Genomic DNA, 18,715 nt, shown 5'->3' with positions numbered 1-18,715 from the left:
CAAATATTGAAGACAAAGAGACAAATAAATACGAATTACACTCACTGTTGCCGGACTTTTATGATGCACATTGGCTCCAAATGTGCCTTCAAACCAGTCTTTCAGAGCAGGGATGATCATACCACTTAGTCTATACCTGGATTGTAGAAAGGAAGACGGATTAAATGTACAAACAATTATAATTTTTTTTAAATCAAATAAGCCTCATGTATTATTTGTTTTTTTTAGTAGTGGAAAACTAGAAATCCAAATGCTTGACTGGGCTTTTCCTTTGAGGAAATCCACACCTGTGTCTATTAAGAATAGAATGTGAGGTTGTAGTCCAATGAGGTTATTAAACAAGCAGAGCAGCAGTGACAGTGCTATGCCTGTGATCGCCATCACTTGCATAATGGAGCTGCTGGCACAGCCTGGGCCGGCCCGTCAGGGGACTGTGGTGCCCCTTTGTCCAAGAGACCATGAAACACACTCTATAATGAAAAGGCCTCTGTCACAGTGAGCACGGAGGAGGAGAATAATGTCTCTGACATTCATTCAACTGCGACCCAACCGCTATGGTACGCCCGTTAGCTTTTCTGTGGAGAGGGTTCGGAGCAGTTTGTGGCTACTACCTGGGCAGGAGTAAACCACTTGCTGAGCAACGTCCTGTTCTGCTTGACTCATTACTCAAAAATACATCCTCATCAGCAATGTGCCATTTCTCAGTGTTTACAATCAGACAAGCGGGGATAACATCCAAAGTCATATGTCATAATTAAAGTAACAAGGCTCATCTATACCTATCCGTCTGTTGTCATGGGAGACAGGGATAAAGGTGCAGAAAGAGCCTTTCTTTTCATTGTAAACTGATGCCAAAGATGCCAAAATTGGACAACTTGGCTTTGTTTGTGGACACCCTCAAACATTCAAACTAAATCTTTTTTTAATAACTGTTTCCCAAAATATAAACAAACAATTACATATTGGAACAGATTACGTGTTCCATTTTTTAAAAGATTAGAAAGTGATGTACGGTAATGAGCAACAGAGTTTAGGGAAGCTGAAAATCACCAGCAGTGATCTTGTCGGATGACAATGAGCAGTTCAAATGCCAGCCACTAGGTGACAGTAGCACCACATTGCTGGGAGCGTAGGAAGGTGTCAGAACAACTGATTACAAAAGCTGGTGTTCAAAGCAAGGGTGTGAAAATGATTAACTCCAGCCTCAAGTCACACAAAACTATACATGCGGAAGCTAGACACAATAGCTGTATGAAAGACAAGAGTAGAGGCTGTGAAAGAGACCCATTACTGACAAGTTTCCCTAAATAACCCAACAAATAAACATAAACAGTATATCTACGAGCAGTGACAAGATATTTTACAGTACCTTTTCCCTGTAAATTCTGCTTGACCGTTCTTATTGAAGAGGAATTTTGAATCGCTGTAACCCCAGCCGTTCCATTTCATAATCTCCTGCCTGCGGAGCAACAAACAGTGGCAGAGGTTAAGGTAATAAAAACTCATACACATTTCACTGAGGTTAAGACATGGCATTTGAAGAAATAAACAAATAAAACAAATGTGAAGGTTGTTCCTGGGAGCAGTGACCTTGTACCTAATTTGTCAAATTCCCCAGGACGAAGAGGAAAAAGCTAGGTCTGTGCTGATAATATAATATTTCATGCTGAAATTTGAACACCCAGGCATGTAACATTTCACTCAGGAAAAAATGTCCCCTAAGAAACCCTATTTCCAGTCACTCACCGCCTTTCCATTCATCTAAGATGGGGCTGGTTATCACTTGACAAATGTACAATATGGCAGTGTGCAGAAAGGCACAATATCCCCTGGGTGCCTCTCTACGACTACACAATGCTTGCAAACACACAGCCTGTTGACATTATAATGCAGAAGAAGAAGGAACAGATTTATCAAAAACATATCCATCAACGGAATAAGTTGACAGACACTACATGTGGGTTGAGTAATTTCCCATCCAACGCATTCAAATATTCAACATTTATGGCACCTGGTAGACACTCTTATCCATAGCTAGTTTCAATACCTCTCAGATTTTATGATAAGGTTCAAACCGAATGAGCAGAACAAGCTACGAACCCTATGCAAATTATTTAGCACATATATCCACTTAAATAGCACACAAGCACCAGCCACAGTTTCTGTTCTTTGTTACAATACGGCCATCGATATTGTAACAGTCAGCCACACTACAGCTACTTAAGATGTTGAGTTTTTCAAACAAATGCGTCCATACTAATAGCTTTGAAGGATATTCCATCATAATCACCAGCTTCGCAACCAAAGATGATGTTACATGTCTTATGCTCCAGTACCGTGCAAGGCATGTGTGCTGTACTTACACTATGCAGAAAGACAGCTCCCCACCAATCATAAAGCAACCATAACTCACAGGTCACTTGGGATGGGATGCTAACACGGTGGAATAAAAGCCATAATTAAGATTAATACCTGCCGAAATGGGGGTTCCTATAAATTTAAAGTGAGAGTAGAAATGAGAGTGAAACACAGAGTCATAACTCAGTCATGAATCCTCCTCACCACCACTGATACGTGGTCATACCTGCTGAACATAATGAAAAAGAAATTTATCAAAACAGGTTAGTGGGCCCACACTATGGGTACAAGCATTATAATACAGACACACATAGAACACAGAAACTTTGCAACAAAAAAATATGAATATATGAAAAGTATGACCAAAATGAATAATTCTCTTATTTTAGAACAGCTTTAGCTAAATCTGAACATTTAGCCTTCACAAAATAAGTATTTAAGGCAAGGCAGCAACTACTTTCGATGTAGACATGTAGAAAATCAGCTTGTCTAGTTCAGATGAGAGTTGGCAATTAAATACCAGATGAAAACAATGTTCGAATTTCCTTAATTAGATCTGTTATTGTTTGCAAACAAGAATCAGCATCTACGTTCTCAGAAAGAGACGAAAATTTACTGATGGGCTAAAGCCTCTGCAGCCGTATCGTAATCCTTATCATACAGACATTATTCTCTGGTGCCACCTAAGTCAAAACATACATACTCTTACGCAGTTTTTGGTATCTCAAGCCATAACAACCTTCACAATGACAAAGGTCAGAACTGTGTGTCAATTAGATTACTCGTATTTAGATTCACAATGACATTTGGCTACATAAACAAATTATTATTATATATGATTATTATGGCCTATTCATTTCCATAACAGTACCTAATAAACTGGTACGTGTCTATAAGCCAACTAAATGAAAAGGAAAATAAGTGGATATCCCTTCATCAGGGGCGGCTGCAGTGGCTGAGGTACGCTTTAAATAAAATGTTGTTTTAGCCGAGACCCCACACAACCCACAACTCAGGTTTGTTTGGCCTGAAAGCATCTCACTACCCAAACAAGAAAGGAAGCATTGAATGGGGCTGAGAAATTGTACAAAAGCTGCACTGAGGAAGTCTCTTGGCACTTCTCCAAACCAACAATGACCGTTTGTTATTATATTATTCAGCATGGTAGGCTTCACGATTGTACATGTTGAAGACTGAAAAGCCAACACTCAAGTTCAGCATAACAGCTCTTGGAACAGACAGCCAGGGCTGCAACACCATATTTCACCAAATCAAATGTAGGTCATTGACCGGGGAACAGGCCATGATGAATGATGAAATTCACAAGGCTTTTTACAGAATGCTGATTCTTCTGGTTTCTGATTCTACATGCTGTTAGGTCTCAGACTGACACTAGATGTCAGCACAGTGTGGTAGGCCTAATGTATTTCCTCATAAGAAGCTGAGCTGCCAATAGGTTGAAAGTCAGACCACTACTTGTTTCGGCCAATCAGATCAACAGAGGTTGCTACAATTACAAATGACATTTTTTCAAGTATCCAGCATCGAAAATCCAGTTCGGAAAAATAAAAAACATCCAAGGACCTTTGGATCTCAATGATTCCCCCCATCAACATGTAGCCTAAACATTCTACCCAAACAGGAAGAACATGTAGGCCTATGAGTTGGAATAGGCCACATAAGCTCATGTTCAGTTATTGAATGAGAAAGCTAATGAATAAACAGCACGTCACAATAACAGCTGGACTAATTGGGCTGCTTAAAATGTCGCCAATAAACGACTTTGTTGTGTTAAGGAGGGTCAGGAAATGCCTGGGGAATGATTAGCCATGACGCTAACACTTCTCTAAAGTGGAACAAGTGTGCTGTGACAGGTTAAATGATCAATTATAAAAGGTAAGAAAAAGCTTCAACTGACAAACTTAGAGAAAGTCGACGACAGCAACGTCTGGAAGAAAACGTAACCGCACCCACTCCGATGCGAATGAATGTCTACTTTGTAGCCCAGTAACACTAGCTAGCAGGCTAATTTAAAACAAACTCCAGCCATGTCTCCCTACGCCATAAATGCTTCGAACCGAGAGGGAAGCTAGTTTGCCATAACATGCCCCCTTTTTGGTTATTGGTAAGATGTTAGTTCACTCATATTTGACTTAATGGCGAGCTAAAGCCACAGAGGATGGAGCCCTTGTCGCAGCCTCATACCTCCTCCTTGGCACAGTCTTCCCCTCACTGGAGGCGTCTGTCTTCTCGCTGACATGGCCTTTGCACTCCTCCGCGGCTAGTATGGCCGAGTTGCCGTCCTCCGGTCTCCGTAAATGCCCGGCGATTATCCTCAGTCTCTGTTGTGCAACCCGTTGCCTGTCAGAGCCGCCGTTACCGCTGTTGGTCGCCATGCTGCTTCCGTGTTTGTGCGGGGAGGGAGCGGATCGGATCCATAGAGCCGCTGGCTGTCAGAGGTCAGCCCAGGGAAAGTGCGCTGCGTTCATGGCCCGTCGGAAATGTCACCGACAGCAAACACACGGCTGACCCATAATTAGACTGTGAACCCAGCTGGTGGTAAACATATGGCGACTAGTAAAATGTCAACAACAAAAATAGGCTATTCCCTCTTGTCATGTTTGGTAGTCTGATTGAGGGCATATCTAGAATATATGTGTGATATGCTTAAGAAACGCAAACCAAGCAGGGCTCTTGGATCCATCAACTCCGATCTTAGATGTGATCCAGGTTAAAAATAGTTATCTTCTCATGTAGGCCTACCTATCAGTGACTGCTACAGCGTGCACTTTATTCACAATAGTGCACTTAAATTCTGGAAATAAACATTAAGTCACAATATAATTACGTTTTTATTCTATTATGTATTTTGAATAGGCTGGATGTGCATTCTTTATATCTTCATTACTCTCTTGACTATTTAAATTATTGTAGCCTATTTCTTTCAAACTTATTTTATATGGATGTTTATGTCTGCTTTTATGTGTAAAAGACATAATTGTTTTGTGTATGAAATGTGCTGTAGGGGAGAACGGGGTAATCTGAGCCACTTTTTACATTTGCTCCCCTCTAAGCAAGCTAAAATGATTTATCACTCAAATGTACACATTTCCCATTAATTCAGGATGTTTCCTAGAAATAGGCATTGGCAGATTTTTTTCAAGACAAAGGGCAGTGAAAATATGATTGTTTTAAAAAAAGTTGTCATGTGGCTCACTTTACCCCAGCTGTGGGGTAAACTGAGACAGACCAGAAAAATCAAGGGGGTAAACTTATCCACTTACTTTTTCCACTCTGAAACTACCATAACAACACATATTGTAACAGTTAGAATCCTGAAAGCTAGCCACACATTCCAGAACTAATGTCGGACTAGTAAAAGAATGATGGGGTTTGGTCAATTAAGCAAAGCAAATTTTCTAAACACTTGAAAGTAACTATGAACAAAATCAATTAAAACATTATAATTCAAAATGTTTTGATAAGATTCAAATGAAAGATAGAACCAGTTAGATTAGAACACAGTCTGGGGGTCAGAACACAGGACCCTTAGAGCCAGCTTGTGTCTGGGGGTCAAAGCATAGGAAAATCAGAACCAGCGAGAACAGCCTGAGACTCAGAACACAGGAGAAGACCCAACTGGATTATAACATCAGCCTGTCATTCTATACAATTAGGTCTACTCCACATTCCAGCCCTAAAGGTTACAGGGAAAGATGAGAAGGTGCTCTTTCCATGTGGTTGCCCCGGGTCTTCTTCCTGGTGTATTTCCTTGGCATGATGGCTTTTCTACAATGTGCATGACATTAAAATAAAACATATGTTATGTAATATTACATTAAAATATGTTTAAGAATAAACTTAACTTGTGCCTCAGCATTTGGCTCACTTTCCCCCATCACCACAATTTGAGAAACACTACCTCTCTTAGCATTTCAGGCTAATCTTTGGCTAATATCATCACATGGTTTTTATATGCTGGTAGTTCATCAACACATATGATAGAAGTTTTTCTACGTGAATACATTTGCTTTGGCACAACAGTTGAATAAGTTGACAGAAAGAAAATTTACTTTTACATGCAAAATACCTATTTTGGTGAAAAAACATGCTTACCACAGCACCATGAGGTATTCTCTTTCAGGGCCAAGGAGAAATGAGAGGGGCTTGAAAACATATATCTCACGTGACCACAAATGTTTTCCGTTGCCTAGATACAGGGGGTGGCTCGCATTACCCGATGCCTCAGATTCCCCCGTTCTCCCCTACATACATTTGCTGTCGCGATACAGACACAAATAATAATTATAAGATAGTTTAATTTGATCAATCTTACACAGTGCTACAATGAAGTATGTTAAATGATACATTGGTTCAGGTTAGGGATTAAACCTTTTGAAAATAAGAATGTATTTGCAAATAATAATATAATTGAATAAAAGCTTCAGTCATTTCAGACATGAGATTTGCCAGTTCTATGTGGAAAAAAGGCCTATACTGCATGTTCTTTGTATTTTATGATGGTACTGTAGCCTATACTGTATGTTTGGGTTTTGGATTGTGGGTCGGACAATACAACCTATTGGAATATGGCACCTAAAGTCTCCAGAAAGCAATAGTTATTCAATTAAAAATAAATTTCAGTCCTAGTTGAGGTAGCCTATGTGTAAGTTAATGTAGCCTAGCTATGAACTTAGAGCATGGTTTAAGGTCAGGGCAAATATGAGGGAATTTGCACTTCTGCCTGAACAATTAAAAGTGTTATTGATGTATGTTTTTTTCTTGGTCTTAATTAAACAAGATAATTAATCAGATATATGCCACTGGAATGTCTCAATTCAATCATCATTCTTGAAAAGGGGTCTAACGAGGAGCACCTGAACGCACCATTTCACGTATATCCCAGCATGCCTTGCAATACACGACTGGCTGGTTACATATGCTCCATCGACAGTTAGGACTGGAATTTACAGCCAATTTGAATAGTTGTTACGAGATAGTAAAAAACCAGACCAGACCTTTTCGTCTTACATGTTCTTGAAATATTCAAGAAGACAGGAAGTGGTGCAAAATTAGATGTTGATAGTTAGGCCCACCTAATCTGTAGTAGGCCTAGTCCTATATTAAAGCAAACTGAAGGTTAAATAAATAATGCCTTTATCAACAGTTTATTAGGCAGAGGAAATGAACACCAGCTTTTTAGGCTCAGAATAAAACAGGAAAGGGAAACAGCACATCTAAGATTGATACACTTTATCAAAGTAAGCAAATAACCAGAAAGTATATATTATTGTATATTTCAGCAAACTAATTAAAAAAATCGAATTAATCTGACTTTGACTATTTGCCCCCTCAAAGTTGTGTGAAATATTTGAAATATATATATATTTTTAAACCTGTAACAAAGTGACTTTACCTCTCAGCCTCACCTCCACTCAATCACCTGACCTGTGTGACTGCTGCCATATGGCACACAGCACATGGAAAGTGACAGACAGCATTGCTACTTTAGAATACAAATGGTATTCCCCGGTTATATTCACACACACACACACACACACACACACACACACACACACACACACACACAAAAGAAGAAGACAGAGACTGTGTAAAAACGCTTCAAACAGAGAGAAACTTTATTGGAGAAAACAGTTAATTTGTCAACAGAGATATTGCATCATGCTGTTTGAGCTAAATGTCCAGATGCTTGAGGATTAATTAAGTATTAACTCCCAAAACAAAGTTCTGTAATGCACTGACTGCGAGCGATGAGAGTCTAAGTGTATCACAGAACTTTATTTGGAAAGCCACAGTGCCACCTCATAGGTTTGTCCTTGTGCAGGGACCTTATCCTCCTCATGACTGGGTGCTCCTTTAACCTGTGGTGAGGCACAGAAAAGCAAAGGAAAACAGGACATCCATTTTAAATATCTCTTTTTCCATTGTACTGACTTTGATGCAAATTATAGAGAAAATAGCCGCTGTGTTATTTATGTAAGATAGAAAGTAGGAGTAGCAAAGACTTGAATGCCTTGAGGACTGGGCCTAGCAATGGCTTGCTGTGTGGTGGGTCCTCCCTAGAGTTAGTTACACAGTTTAAACAGACCAGATTGTGTCCTCTAACACATTGTCAGAGCTGTATAGAAATGATTGAATGGCCAAATACCATTTGGGCATGAGCAATAGTTGACCCTGTAGTGCATCCCATCAAAAGATGGCATTAATATATATTTACTTACCTCTTTAAGCTTGACCATCTGGTTGGTTTCACATTACCATATTAACTATAGGCTACATGTCTCTATATGAGCTGACAAGTTTGAATAGTTTAGTTTTGGTGATATCTTTAACTCCATTAGTATTATTTCACTCCTGTGCCGGCGTGTCACTGAATCCAGGCTACCTGTTGAGCTTTAACAACTTTCTGAAATGAGTGGGCCCCTAGAGAATGAGCTATTCACTATACTCAATGGTAGATGTGATAGCAATAAGGAAAGAGTATAAAGCTCCTGGAGGATTAACTTCTGACAATTTGAAGGCACCTGGGGCACTTGCTACCTCAACTGCAAACCAGGTGACAGCTATTTTAAAAGTATAAAATGACGCAATCGAACAATAGTGTCATGTCTCAATCATTATCCTGACAATTGATTTAAACAAGAAGTAATATGACAAAGGCAAAAGTCAGACCTGCAAGTCATACTGTACCTGATAAAGGTAGACGCAAGGGACCAGCTGCAATCCAGCACGAGGGGCAAGTAGTCTAGAGATCATAAAATGCAAAAGCAGAAAGCGATGTGAGGACATAGCAGGCCATGGCTGGATTCACGATGCAAACGCCTGTTTTCACTGCGGTTGGTGTCCGTCTGCAGGTTTACAGCGCTCTGATCGTAAGGTGGCTACCGCCGCTTTCACCTTTTCTTCCCCCAGTCCTGTGCAGTTCACTATATGCAGCTGGAAGAATGTCGACGTGGAGCTGCCAAACGTGAACGCGTGTTCATGAGCGCGCATGAGGTGGGGGCGGGTGGGGGGAGATTTTTTAGCGTAATTTCACGCAGTTGCACAGTGAGCTGCACTTTAGTGTGAGGTTCTTCACATATAGGTGCTACAGCCACGACTAAGTACTGCCTTATTAGCTTGACATATTTCAAAAGCAACTTAATTACATCTCGACAAAAGCAACTTAATTACATCTCGATCGGACTTCTTGCTTACGCCGAGGTGTCAGAACGGTTCAAATGAACTTCATTAACTTTGAGGATTTAATAAACCTTGACGCATTTCTTTTAATAGCATAATCTTACATTGGCAGAGTGCTAAATCGTTTGTAAATGCACAATTAGCAGTACAGGGCATGCCAAGATGAAATAGCCTATTGCATGCCTTCCAACCACCGATGAGAAACGTATAGGCTAGGATATTCAGATCTTTTTGAAAAAAAAGGCTACAACGATGTAAAAGTACTCAATTACAATTGAAAGTTCTGCATTCAATTTGACTAAAGTAAAAGTACAAGAGTATGATCAATATACTTAAATCATCAAAATCAAGTAGTTTTTTAGTAGGCCTATTTTAATAGTTGTCTATTTATGTTTTATCATTGCTGATGCATTCATGTTCATTATTTTTTATAATTTTTTAGCTCAACTACTGGGATGTTTAGCAGCAGAGGTACATGGAAGAAGTATTCAGACCCTATACTTAGGTAAAAGCAATTTAAACATACTTTGTTTCAAGTCCTGCAATCAAAACATCACTTAAGCAAAAGCAAACACAAGTTGTATCAGAAATTATTTTATATCGAAAGTCAAATAACTTATTCCGCATTGTATGATCCCATTAAGATTTATATATTATGGTAATGCTTCTATAGGGTGAAGTCAAGTTTAGTCATTAAAAGAAGAAGAAAACGAAGAAATTACTTTATTAATCCCCTTGGCTGAACTTCATTTATATGTACAAGTGGGAAATTCAATCTACAACAAAGTAACACAATTACAGATTTACAACATCGTTTGTATGTAAAATCCTAATCTGTTAAGTGACAACAGCTGTTAAAAACTTAGTAAAAAGTGCATTATTACCCTAGTAGAAGTAGAAAGTAAAACAATTGAAATCAATATTGTATTTATGTGAAGTACTTAAGGAAATAATCAAATGTAAATGAAAATAATTCATTCCCACCACTGTTTTACATAAGTAATAACCACCTTGTGTTTTGCTTCTCTTTATTATGTATGCAACATTGCAGTTTATTTGGTAATGTCTCTTGTATGCTACTTTCCTAAATAGCATGATCTATTATGTAACAGTTCATTACCTCATTAGGCTATGTATATATAATTCAAGCCAATTAAAATAAATATGTAGCAAAGGCAGAGGTGGTAAGTATTACATTGACATACTATTTCGGCTACTTAGTGCAGTTGTAAAGTACTTCACTTGATGTCCTTTAATTGACTATAGTTATTTATTTTTAGATTAATACTTTACATCCAAAACATACAATCAACAATTAAAAAAAACATTATGCATTGTTGTATAGACCTAAACCACCCAAAACGTTAAATGACCTTAAAGTAGGCTACTGCTTAGGCCTACATGTCATGTAATATAGCCTACAATAAAAGGGTTTTTCTGCACAACGATTACTTTTACAAAAGAAAGGCAAACCTTAGGCGTTCCCCCACTGACCAAATTCTTGTGTCGTCACAGCCCGGTCCCAGTTGTCTTCACTGTGTTTCCACGGGACATTAGGGCCCCAGGGCATCCAGCTCCACACCGGGCACGATAACCAGCAGGGGGCGCTATACACCAATCCAAACAAACTGTTCGGATGGCGGACTTAAAAGTAGAAACACTAACCTTATAAAACAGCCTTGATAACTCCATATGATTTTGCTTATGAGCAGCTAAAAAATGAATAGAAAATAATAATGATTAAAAAGATATAGCCTAAGCCTACGCCTTTAATGATGTGTTTGTTTTATCCATTTAAATTCTAACACGTCATCTGTGTTAATATTTAAGGTTTATTATAACTTTCAAATGCTCATAAATGTGTTATGTGATGTTTGTGTTTGGTAAACGGTGTATGGACTGAGTGGATGTTTCCTTCCTGCTTTCTTTCTCCACGCTCAGCCTCCATAGCCCAGCCCACGGGACGCCGCACGCATGCACGTAAAGCACCTCATCGCCTCATAGGCCGGCGTGAGGGGGACGATCCCGACCCAGCAGCTCGGTAGGCAGGGCCATCATTCCCGTGATGATCATTAGATTTAAAGGAAGCGATGTTTGCCTTAGCTCAGCTGCTGCGACGGACGCTATCGGCAACGGGCCGCTCACCATTTTAATCTACTGTTTTGGGAATAACACACACGCACATAGCTATTTTTTATTTATTTAACCGCGACACAGATCTCCACTATGATGGACTTGGAGGCGATGAATTCCGGTCAGCAGGTAAATATAGGCCTACAGTTTATTTTTTAATTTTTTTCATAGTGATCACAGGAAGAGACAGACCGACTGACATTGGTTGTGAATTCTTTTTAATACACGTTCTGATAGGGAGATGTGCTTATAGTTGAATTAAACCTTTTATAATGTGTTCTATAGCGTATTAAATTATCAATAAGCTGTAGGCTAACACTCGTTCTGGCTACATGGCACAGTTCGAGTGTTATAACAAAAAATCGACAGCTCCAACGTGGGAAAAGACAAAATACTCAATGAACCTGGCTCTCTTTAGTTACAGATATTAAACTTGCCCTCTGGACTGCTTTCACTTTTGCAAGTCATTCGCCTGTGACGTTCGACTTCGACAGGAAATAGACTAGGCCTACTAATACTAACTAAAAGTTTTTTTTAAGTAGGCCTAATCAAAAGGGGGAAACAGGGTCATGTGCTGTTACCATGAACCGAATGATTTCTATCATCCTGAAAAGTTTTGTAAATAGAAAACCAGTCTCTTGAGCTTTTCTCTTTTCCCGTAACTGTCTCCTCCCTCCGCCCCTTTCTCTTGAGCATGTGATACCGTATCTGATGTAGACACGCTCAAAACCACTGGGGATGGTTTTTCTAAAGGCTTAACTGTTGCCCTATGCTTTGCTTTGCTTTGCTTTGCTTTGCTGTGTGTGTGTGTGTGTGTGTGTGTGTGTGTGTGTGTGTGTGTGTGTGTGTGTGTGTGTGTGTGTGTGTGTGTGTGTGTGTGTGTTTTGTTGTTAAAGAATCACACTAAGTCAGTCTAGGCTTGAGATCTAGAGCACTTATATATGATTTCATGTGATGTGGCCCTCTGACGTCTGGGTCAGGTGAAGTGGGCTACACAGCTATGTAATGAAGGCATAAAGGGATGTTGTAGAACACGGTCTGGCTGTGTTGCTTCATTCCGTGGTTAAGGGTGGATGTCCACTGAATTGTGATGAAAGAAGGTAAAAGGAACAACCAGGGTCAGCTCCCCTATGAGGCCCTTGTGTTCAGCTGGAGGGGTAAATGAACAACCCATAGTGCTGAAAACACACACCCACACTTTGTATCACTCCTCCTTCACCCAGTTTGATAGCCCATTGGAACCATTAGCATTTCAAATTATGTCTACTATGTGTTTATGTTTTTAATGGGTTTACTGTTCATTGGGAGCCGTGGGTCCTTTGGTGAATATATATATATATATATATATATATATATATATTTTCACCTCTGTCAAAGGAAAGGCATGTTGTTCGGCCTGTACAGCCCTGCATTGTGTGGCAGAGGTGTCTGGGGAATTTTGTGAGCTAGCTTCCTTGTTCTGGTGCCAATACAGGTCTTGTGACCACTACATCACTGATAACATACTTCTAACCTGAGCTTATACACACACACCCATATTTACAGAACCTTTTTTTTTTCCATTACCTGGCGGTATCAGAGAATATGAACTTCCCCCTGAATATGCAACATGCCTATGTTTTGTTTTCAAGCGACTCGTATGACTTGTCCGATGAGGTTAAAAGGTGTGACCAACAGACATAATTGCGTTTTTTTTTTTAGTTTGGGAAACTTAGATTACCTCAAGAAGCCTGTTCATGAATATCCAGCATACACATTTTAGGGAAGTTCCTTGTTCCTGCAAATACTATAATGTGTGGTTGTGCGCTCACCCCGGTGGTCGCTGAGTATGAGTTCTATAGTAAGCAGCCTTAGTAATGTGTAATCCTTCAGTGGTCATGCCTCTGATGCAACACTGAGGCAAAGGAGGGTTAGTGGGTTCTTGTTTTGCACTGCCACAGTTGGGAGTCAGAAAAACTGTGTCAACAATGTCTCAAAATATGTATTGTTGCTTGTGTGCTATTATTAGTAGTTTATGAAAGTTTACCACACACCTTTATTCTCCTTGAATAAAAAAAACATAATTAGTCTTCCCACTTTCACATCCTCTTGATTGTGTATTGTTCTGCTTTGTGCTTTATTTTTCTTTAGTTCCCCCTTGGTTTCCCTCTTGGCCATGTCAGCACTGTCTGGCCTTATGACCGGCTGCAAGCATTATGAATCCTTGCCCTTAAGTTGTGTTTATAGCAAAATCTGAGGAACAAACAAGTCACATGTTCTGACGTGTTCTCATGAACCAGTATCCTGGGTTGATGCAATATCCCTCGGCCTTGTGAAATGGTTTCCTTCTGTAAATAAGTACTGGTCAAAAACCCGAGCAAGAGAGGCGGGTAGTTTATCTTGAGTCCTTCTTGTTTAAAAAGGAAAATAACATTCGGCCTTTTAGAGAGATCGACAGGATACAAGTATTCAAATATCCCCACAGTTGTTAGTGTGTTTTGTTTTCTGTATTGTCAGCAAGCCTAATGTGTAAATAGTAAATATAGGGACAGGATTAGTTGGGCAGTGTTGTTTCAGAATATGCTGAGGTCAGTCATCTATAGTTATCTAAAGACATAGCAAAAAGGAAAACAAGTTAGGTGAGTAACAAATCTATATCCAAAAATGTGGGATATATTATACTACCATTATGTATTATCTAAAAAATAAATAGTACTTTCTCAAACCAACTATAAACATATTTGAAATCCTGATTATATAAACACTGTAAAATACAATATTGTTTTGGGGGATTTGTTACAAATTGTAACAAAGTCCCTGATGCCAAACTTGACTGTCTAGTCTGACCCATTTGTGAGTTGGAACGTGACGAATGAACTCACGCCTCAGTGTAATTAGATGGGTAAAGATTGCTTCCCTTATAAAAGGGTATCAAGTGAGGATGCATGTCTTTTAGCTGGTGTGTGTGTGGTGGCAATACGGGAAAGAGAGAAGAGCATCCATTATTCATGCGGCTTCTCCCTCTTGACACTAGTGCCAGTGCTGTTGTCAGTGAGCAGATACTGAGGGACTGGGTGTGGCGGGTGCAGCAGCAGCAGCCACGCTTCACAGCAGGGACACTCTCTTCCTTGTTTCCAGTGCTGCTCCCTCAGCCTGCTCACTGCAGTGCTCACTATGGCCACGGCTCACTACAACAGCTCTGAACTGATCTGCTGTTCTCTCTCTCTCCCTACAGGACATGAACCTGATCGACATACTGTGGAAGCAGGACATTGATCTGGGCGCCAGGCGTGAGGTGTTCGACTACAACCACCGGCAGAAAGAACATGAGCTGCAGAGGCAGCGGGAGCTGGCAGAAGAGAAGAGGCTGGATCTGCTCCGGGAGCAGGAGAAGGCCCTGCTGGCACAGCTGCAGCTGGACGAGGAAACGGGAGAGTACATACCCCGCCCTCCGCCGCCCAGCACCCCACTGCAGTCGGCCGTCACACCTCTAGAGGCTACACAGGTACATGCACATGTCTTCCATTACTCATGTCAGAGGAGGACCACTCCCATCGCATTTTGATAGGCTGCGGTGGCTATGTCCTAGCTTGCTTACCTCCTCATCCTGTGTAATCACAGAAACACAGGTGGGGCCCGTAGCTTTTGTTTTGTTTTACTCTGCTCTAGAAACTACTCTACGGAGACCTCAGCTCTATAGATATAAAATCATGTGCTCTTTTTAAGAGAGACTGTGTGCCACAAAGGATGCTAGTAGGTGGTGCATTTAATCTTATGTATTTGAACCTTTCTTGCAGAATGTCACCTTCACAGAAGAGGCTGGTGATACCATGTCGTTTGATGAATGTTTGCAGCTACTGGCAGAGACATTTCCTGTAGAGGAAACTGAGGTAATAACACAAAATCCTGGCCATGCAGGTGACAGTTTGCAGCTCTCAACGTGACTTTTAGTTGTATTCAACTGTTACTTCATTCCTGTGTTTGTCCGACAGAACACCTCCGTTTGCCTGGACACAACTGCTGTTTCAGCAACCATGATGTCCCCGGAGCAGCCAGCTCTGCCACCGGCCACCCTGTCCCCAGGCCCACCACCACCTATACCACCACACAGGATGTCCCTCGATTTGGAGCAGGCCTGGATGGAGCTTTTGTCCCTCCCTGAACTGCAGGTATAATACATGGATTTTACTACCCCAATAGCATGTATTTTTACGGTGGTATTTTGATAGAACAAATACCCAAAGAATGCATCGCGGGCAGGAGTCCTGCAATGGAGGACAAATACTACTTGTCTACTCTTTGAGACCGGTGTGAGACAGGTGCACTAGGCTCATTCCACCGTGACTAGGTTTCATTGTTGAGACTTAGGGAGGTGGAAGTTCAAGATGTGATACAAGGTTGATAATAACAGGCCTCAAGCTTCATGTAGCAGAACAAGAACACCACATCTTATTCAGAGAGGGTGCGGCAGGCTTAAAACTTTCTCAGTGGCAGCTTGATTTGGTTTTTTTTCAGTAGCTGCCTTATCAGGTTTTATTTTTTCAAGGCTACTCATATTTGCATTATCTGATGGGTGGAGCAGTGTGCCATTTGTTGCCTTGACCTCTTACATACTGTGTGTTGACTGGGCTACTGGCCTAACCCTACAGCTTAGCACCGAGCAGCATTGCTGTAGTTGCTCTGGTAAGCTGCTGATAAGACTTTACGCCGTAGAGATGGGGATTGAGTGGAATTTTGCTCCGGTTCTTGTGAACTGCTTTGTGACGATAACGTTGGTAAACTTCTCTGTGACAGCAAGCAAGTTGATTGGTCTTGGTCATTTCTGCGCTATTTCAACAACTGCATATCTAGTTATTCTTGGAAATTACACCCTGCTCTGCCAGCATTTGTCAGTGAAATGCCGCATGGCTAAATGCCACGTCTCACCTACTGAAACCTGTTTAGGGAAGATATCAGATTGAGCATGTATCTTTTTATGTTTGAAATTGATTCAGGCAAACTAGTTTGATCGTATTTGATCCAGATTCCTATATTTATGTAGGTGAGGAGAGTATTACTTGGAATGTGTTCCAAGTGGATTTCAATGAATAGAGATTGTTGGAAAGCTTATTTTACAAGCTCTTACATCATCACAATGTGCCAAAGATCACATTTTGGAAGCCATTACAGGTTCATATATGAGCTCATACTGTGCCTGCCTCCACCACAACATGTACAATAAATGTTGGCATGTTCACTGTACTTTTGCGTAAATCTATTTTAATGCCCCTCTGTCTTTTTCCTCTAGCAATGCATGGGCATGCAAATGGAGGACACACTGGAGACCACAACGTATCCTCTTCCAAGCCCAGAACTACAGCATCCAAACTTCACTTTTTACAACATGACCAATCCCACAGACGGGGAAACAAACAATGTAAATGTTTGTCCTGGGGAGTTTATGAATACATTTAATGGCTCTGTCCCCAGTATGGCCCCACCAGACAATCTCAGCCAGATGGAAGCGAAGGCTGCTCAGCTAAATACCAACTTCAGCACAGAAACTTTCTGTGACGAATTTTACCCCAACACTATTCTGGAAGAGAGCGATGGTCAACATGGCCTTGAAGGAAACACAAGTGACACCATGCCTGATACACCAAACAAGCCTCCCTTCCCACCAGTGGACCTCTACAGCCTCTCACCTGAAGATGACTTTGATGGAGGCAAACAAAACATGGCGGCAGAATTGCCGGACTCAGATTCAGGAATTTCTTCAAACACAAGTGCAAATGGTAGTTCACCTGCTAAGTCTGTATATGAAGATGGGTCCTTTCTTTACAGTGATTCAGACATGGAGGAAATGGACCAGAACCCTGGGAGTTCAGAATCAGACTACTCAGAGATGTTCTCCATAGATTTCCAACCGGATGAATTTCAGCCAGTACTTTCTGTGTCTGCAGTAATGGGGCAGCCGCAACAGCAGCAGGACAAGAAACCCAAACAACACACCACAGATCCGGCCGAGGAGAGCGGCCACCACGACGCTCCCTTCACCAAAGACAAGAGGAAGAACCGCTCTGACAGACGTCTCTCCAGAGACGAGCAGAGGGCCAAGGCCCTCAAAATCCCCTTCACTGTAGCCATGATTATCAACCTGCCTGTTGACGATTTCAACGAGATGATGTCAAAGCACCAACTGAACGAGGCCCAGCTGGCCCTGGTCCGAGACATACGCCGGCGCGGCAAGAACAAGGTAGCTGCCCAGAACTGCCGTAAACGCAAGATGGAGAACATAGTGGGTCTGGAGGGTGACCTGGACTCACTGAAGGACGAGAAGGAGAGTCTGCAAAGCAAGAAGAGCCAGCACATAGCAGAACTGAAGGAAATGAAGCGTCAACTCAACAGCTTATACCTGGAGGTCTTCAGCATGTTGAGAGACGAGAAGGGGAATTCCTACTCCCCGTCCGAATACTCCCTCCAGCAGTCAACCAACGGGAGCATCTTCCTTGTCCCACGCGTTAAAAAGACTTTCATCAAGAGCGAAGGCAACCACTAATCTTCTTTGTAATATGGTACTGCATCTCTCAATAGTGATACTATGCAATAACTTTGTAGTCGCTCAGCTTTAAAGCATTAGTAGCTCAGCAGAACTATTGTATAGTTTTTGCTTACTTCTCTTGAATGTAATATTTTTGATATTTTACTTCCTTTTGTACTCGGATACCCACAGATTCTTTAACAGATATCGTTTGTAAATATAAACATTACTTGCTTTTGAGATTGATAAAGCCGTTACTGTAAATGTACATATATATTGTATATATCATATTTCTGTATGCTAATGATTGGAACAATCATTGTTTTATTCATATTTTTTAACTGACCCTTTATGATTTGCTGGTTACTTTTTTTAAATCTTGACTTCTGTGCTTTACAATAAAGTACTCATATAGCTATTTGGCCTTCTAATTCTTGAAAACAGAACATTTTGTTATGTACCAAAGACACAGCCTGCAACAGATTGATGCCAGATGGATATATAGTCTAAGGAATGATTACA

The 18,715-nt window shown here is 40.8% G+C and overlaps 2 protein-coding genes across 3 annotated transcripts in view; one reads left to right on the top strand and one right to left on the bottom strand.

Moving 5' to 3' along the window:
* The window catches only part of agps (alkylglycerone phosphate synthase), a 31,802-nt gene extending 27,038 nt beyond the window's left edge, over positions 1-4,764 (bottom strand). For both annotated transcript variants that reach the window (XM_080038044.1, XM_080038045.1), the window contains exons 1-3: positions 4,564-4,764; positions 1,370-1,459; positions 46-136 (exon numbers count right to left, since the gene is read on the bottom strand). In XM_080038044.1, coding sequence (XP_079894170.1) covers positions 46-136; positions 1,370-1,459; positions 4,564-4,754 — 372 coding nt within the window. In that variant the 5' untranslated portion in view covers positions 4,755-4,764. The remainder of the gene's footprint in view (positions 1-45; positions 137-1,369; positions 1,460-4,563) is intronic.
* A 6,869-nt stretch (positions 4,765-11,633) lies between these two features.
* Positions 11,634-18,611, top strand: nfe2l2a (nfe2 like bZIP transcription factor 2a). The gene is made up of 5 exons (XM_080038047.1): positions 11,634-11,823; positions 14,909-15,178; positions 15,471-15,563; positions 15,666-15,842; positions 16,961-18,611. Exons 1-5 carry the CDS (start codon positions 11,788-11,790, stop codon positions 18,209-18,211), a joined length of 1,827 nt encoding a protein of 608 aa, XP_079894173.1. The 5' UTR covers positions 11,634-11,787; the 3' UTR covers positions 18,212-18,611.
* Positions 18,612-18,715: the final 104 nt, after the last annotated feature.

The sequence above is a fragment of the Ammodytes marinus genome, assembly GCF_949987685.1.
Source record: "Ammodytes marinus genome assembly, chromosome: 12".
In the NCBI taxonomy this organism is placed as follows: domain Eukaryota; kingdom Metazoa; phylum Chordata; class Actinopteri; order Uranoscopiformes; family Ammodytidae; genus Ammodytes; species Ammodytes marinus.
Note: the sequence above shows the minus strand (reverse complement) of the source record. Positions and strands in the feature narration are given on the sequence as shown.

Coding starts and splice junctions, on each gene's coding strand:
- nfe2l2a (XM_080038047.1), top strand. CDS start 11,788: ATGATGGACTTGGAGGCGATGAATTCCGGTCAGCAG. Junction 15,179..15,470: donor CACCTCTAGAGGCTACACAG/GTACATGCACAT, acceptor CCTTTCTTGCAG/AATGTCACCTTCACAGAAGA. Junction 15,564..15,665: donor TTCCTGTAGAGGAAACTGAG/GTAATAACACAA, acceptor TTTGTCCGACAG/AACACCTCCGTTTGCCTGGA.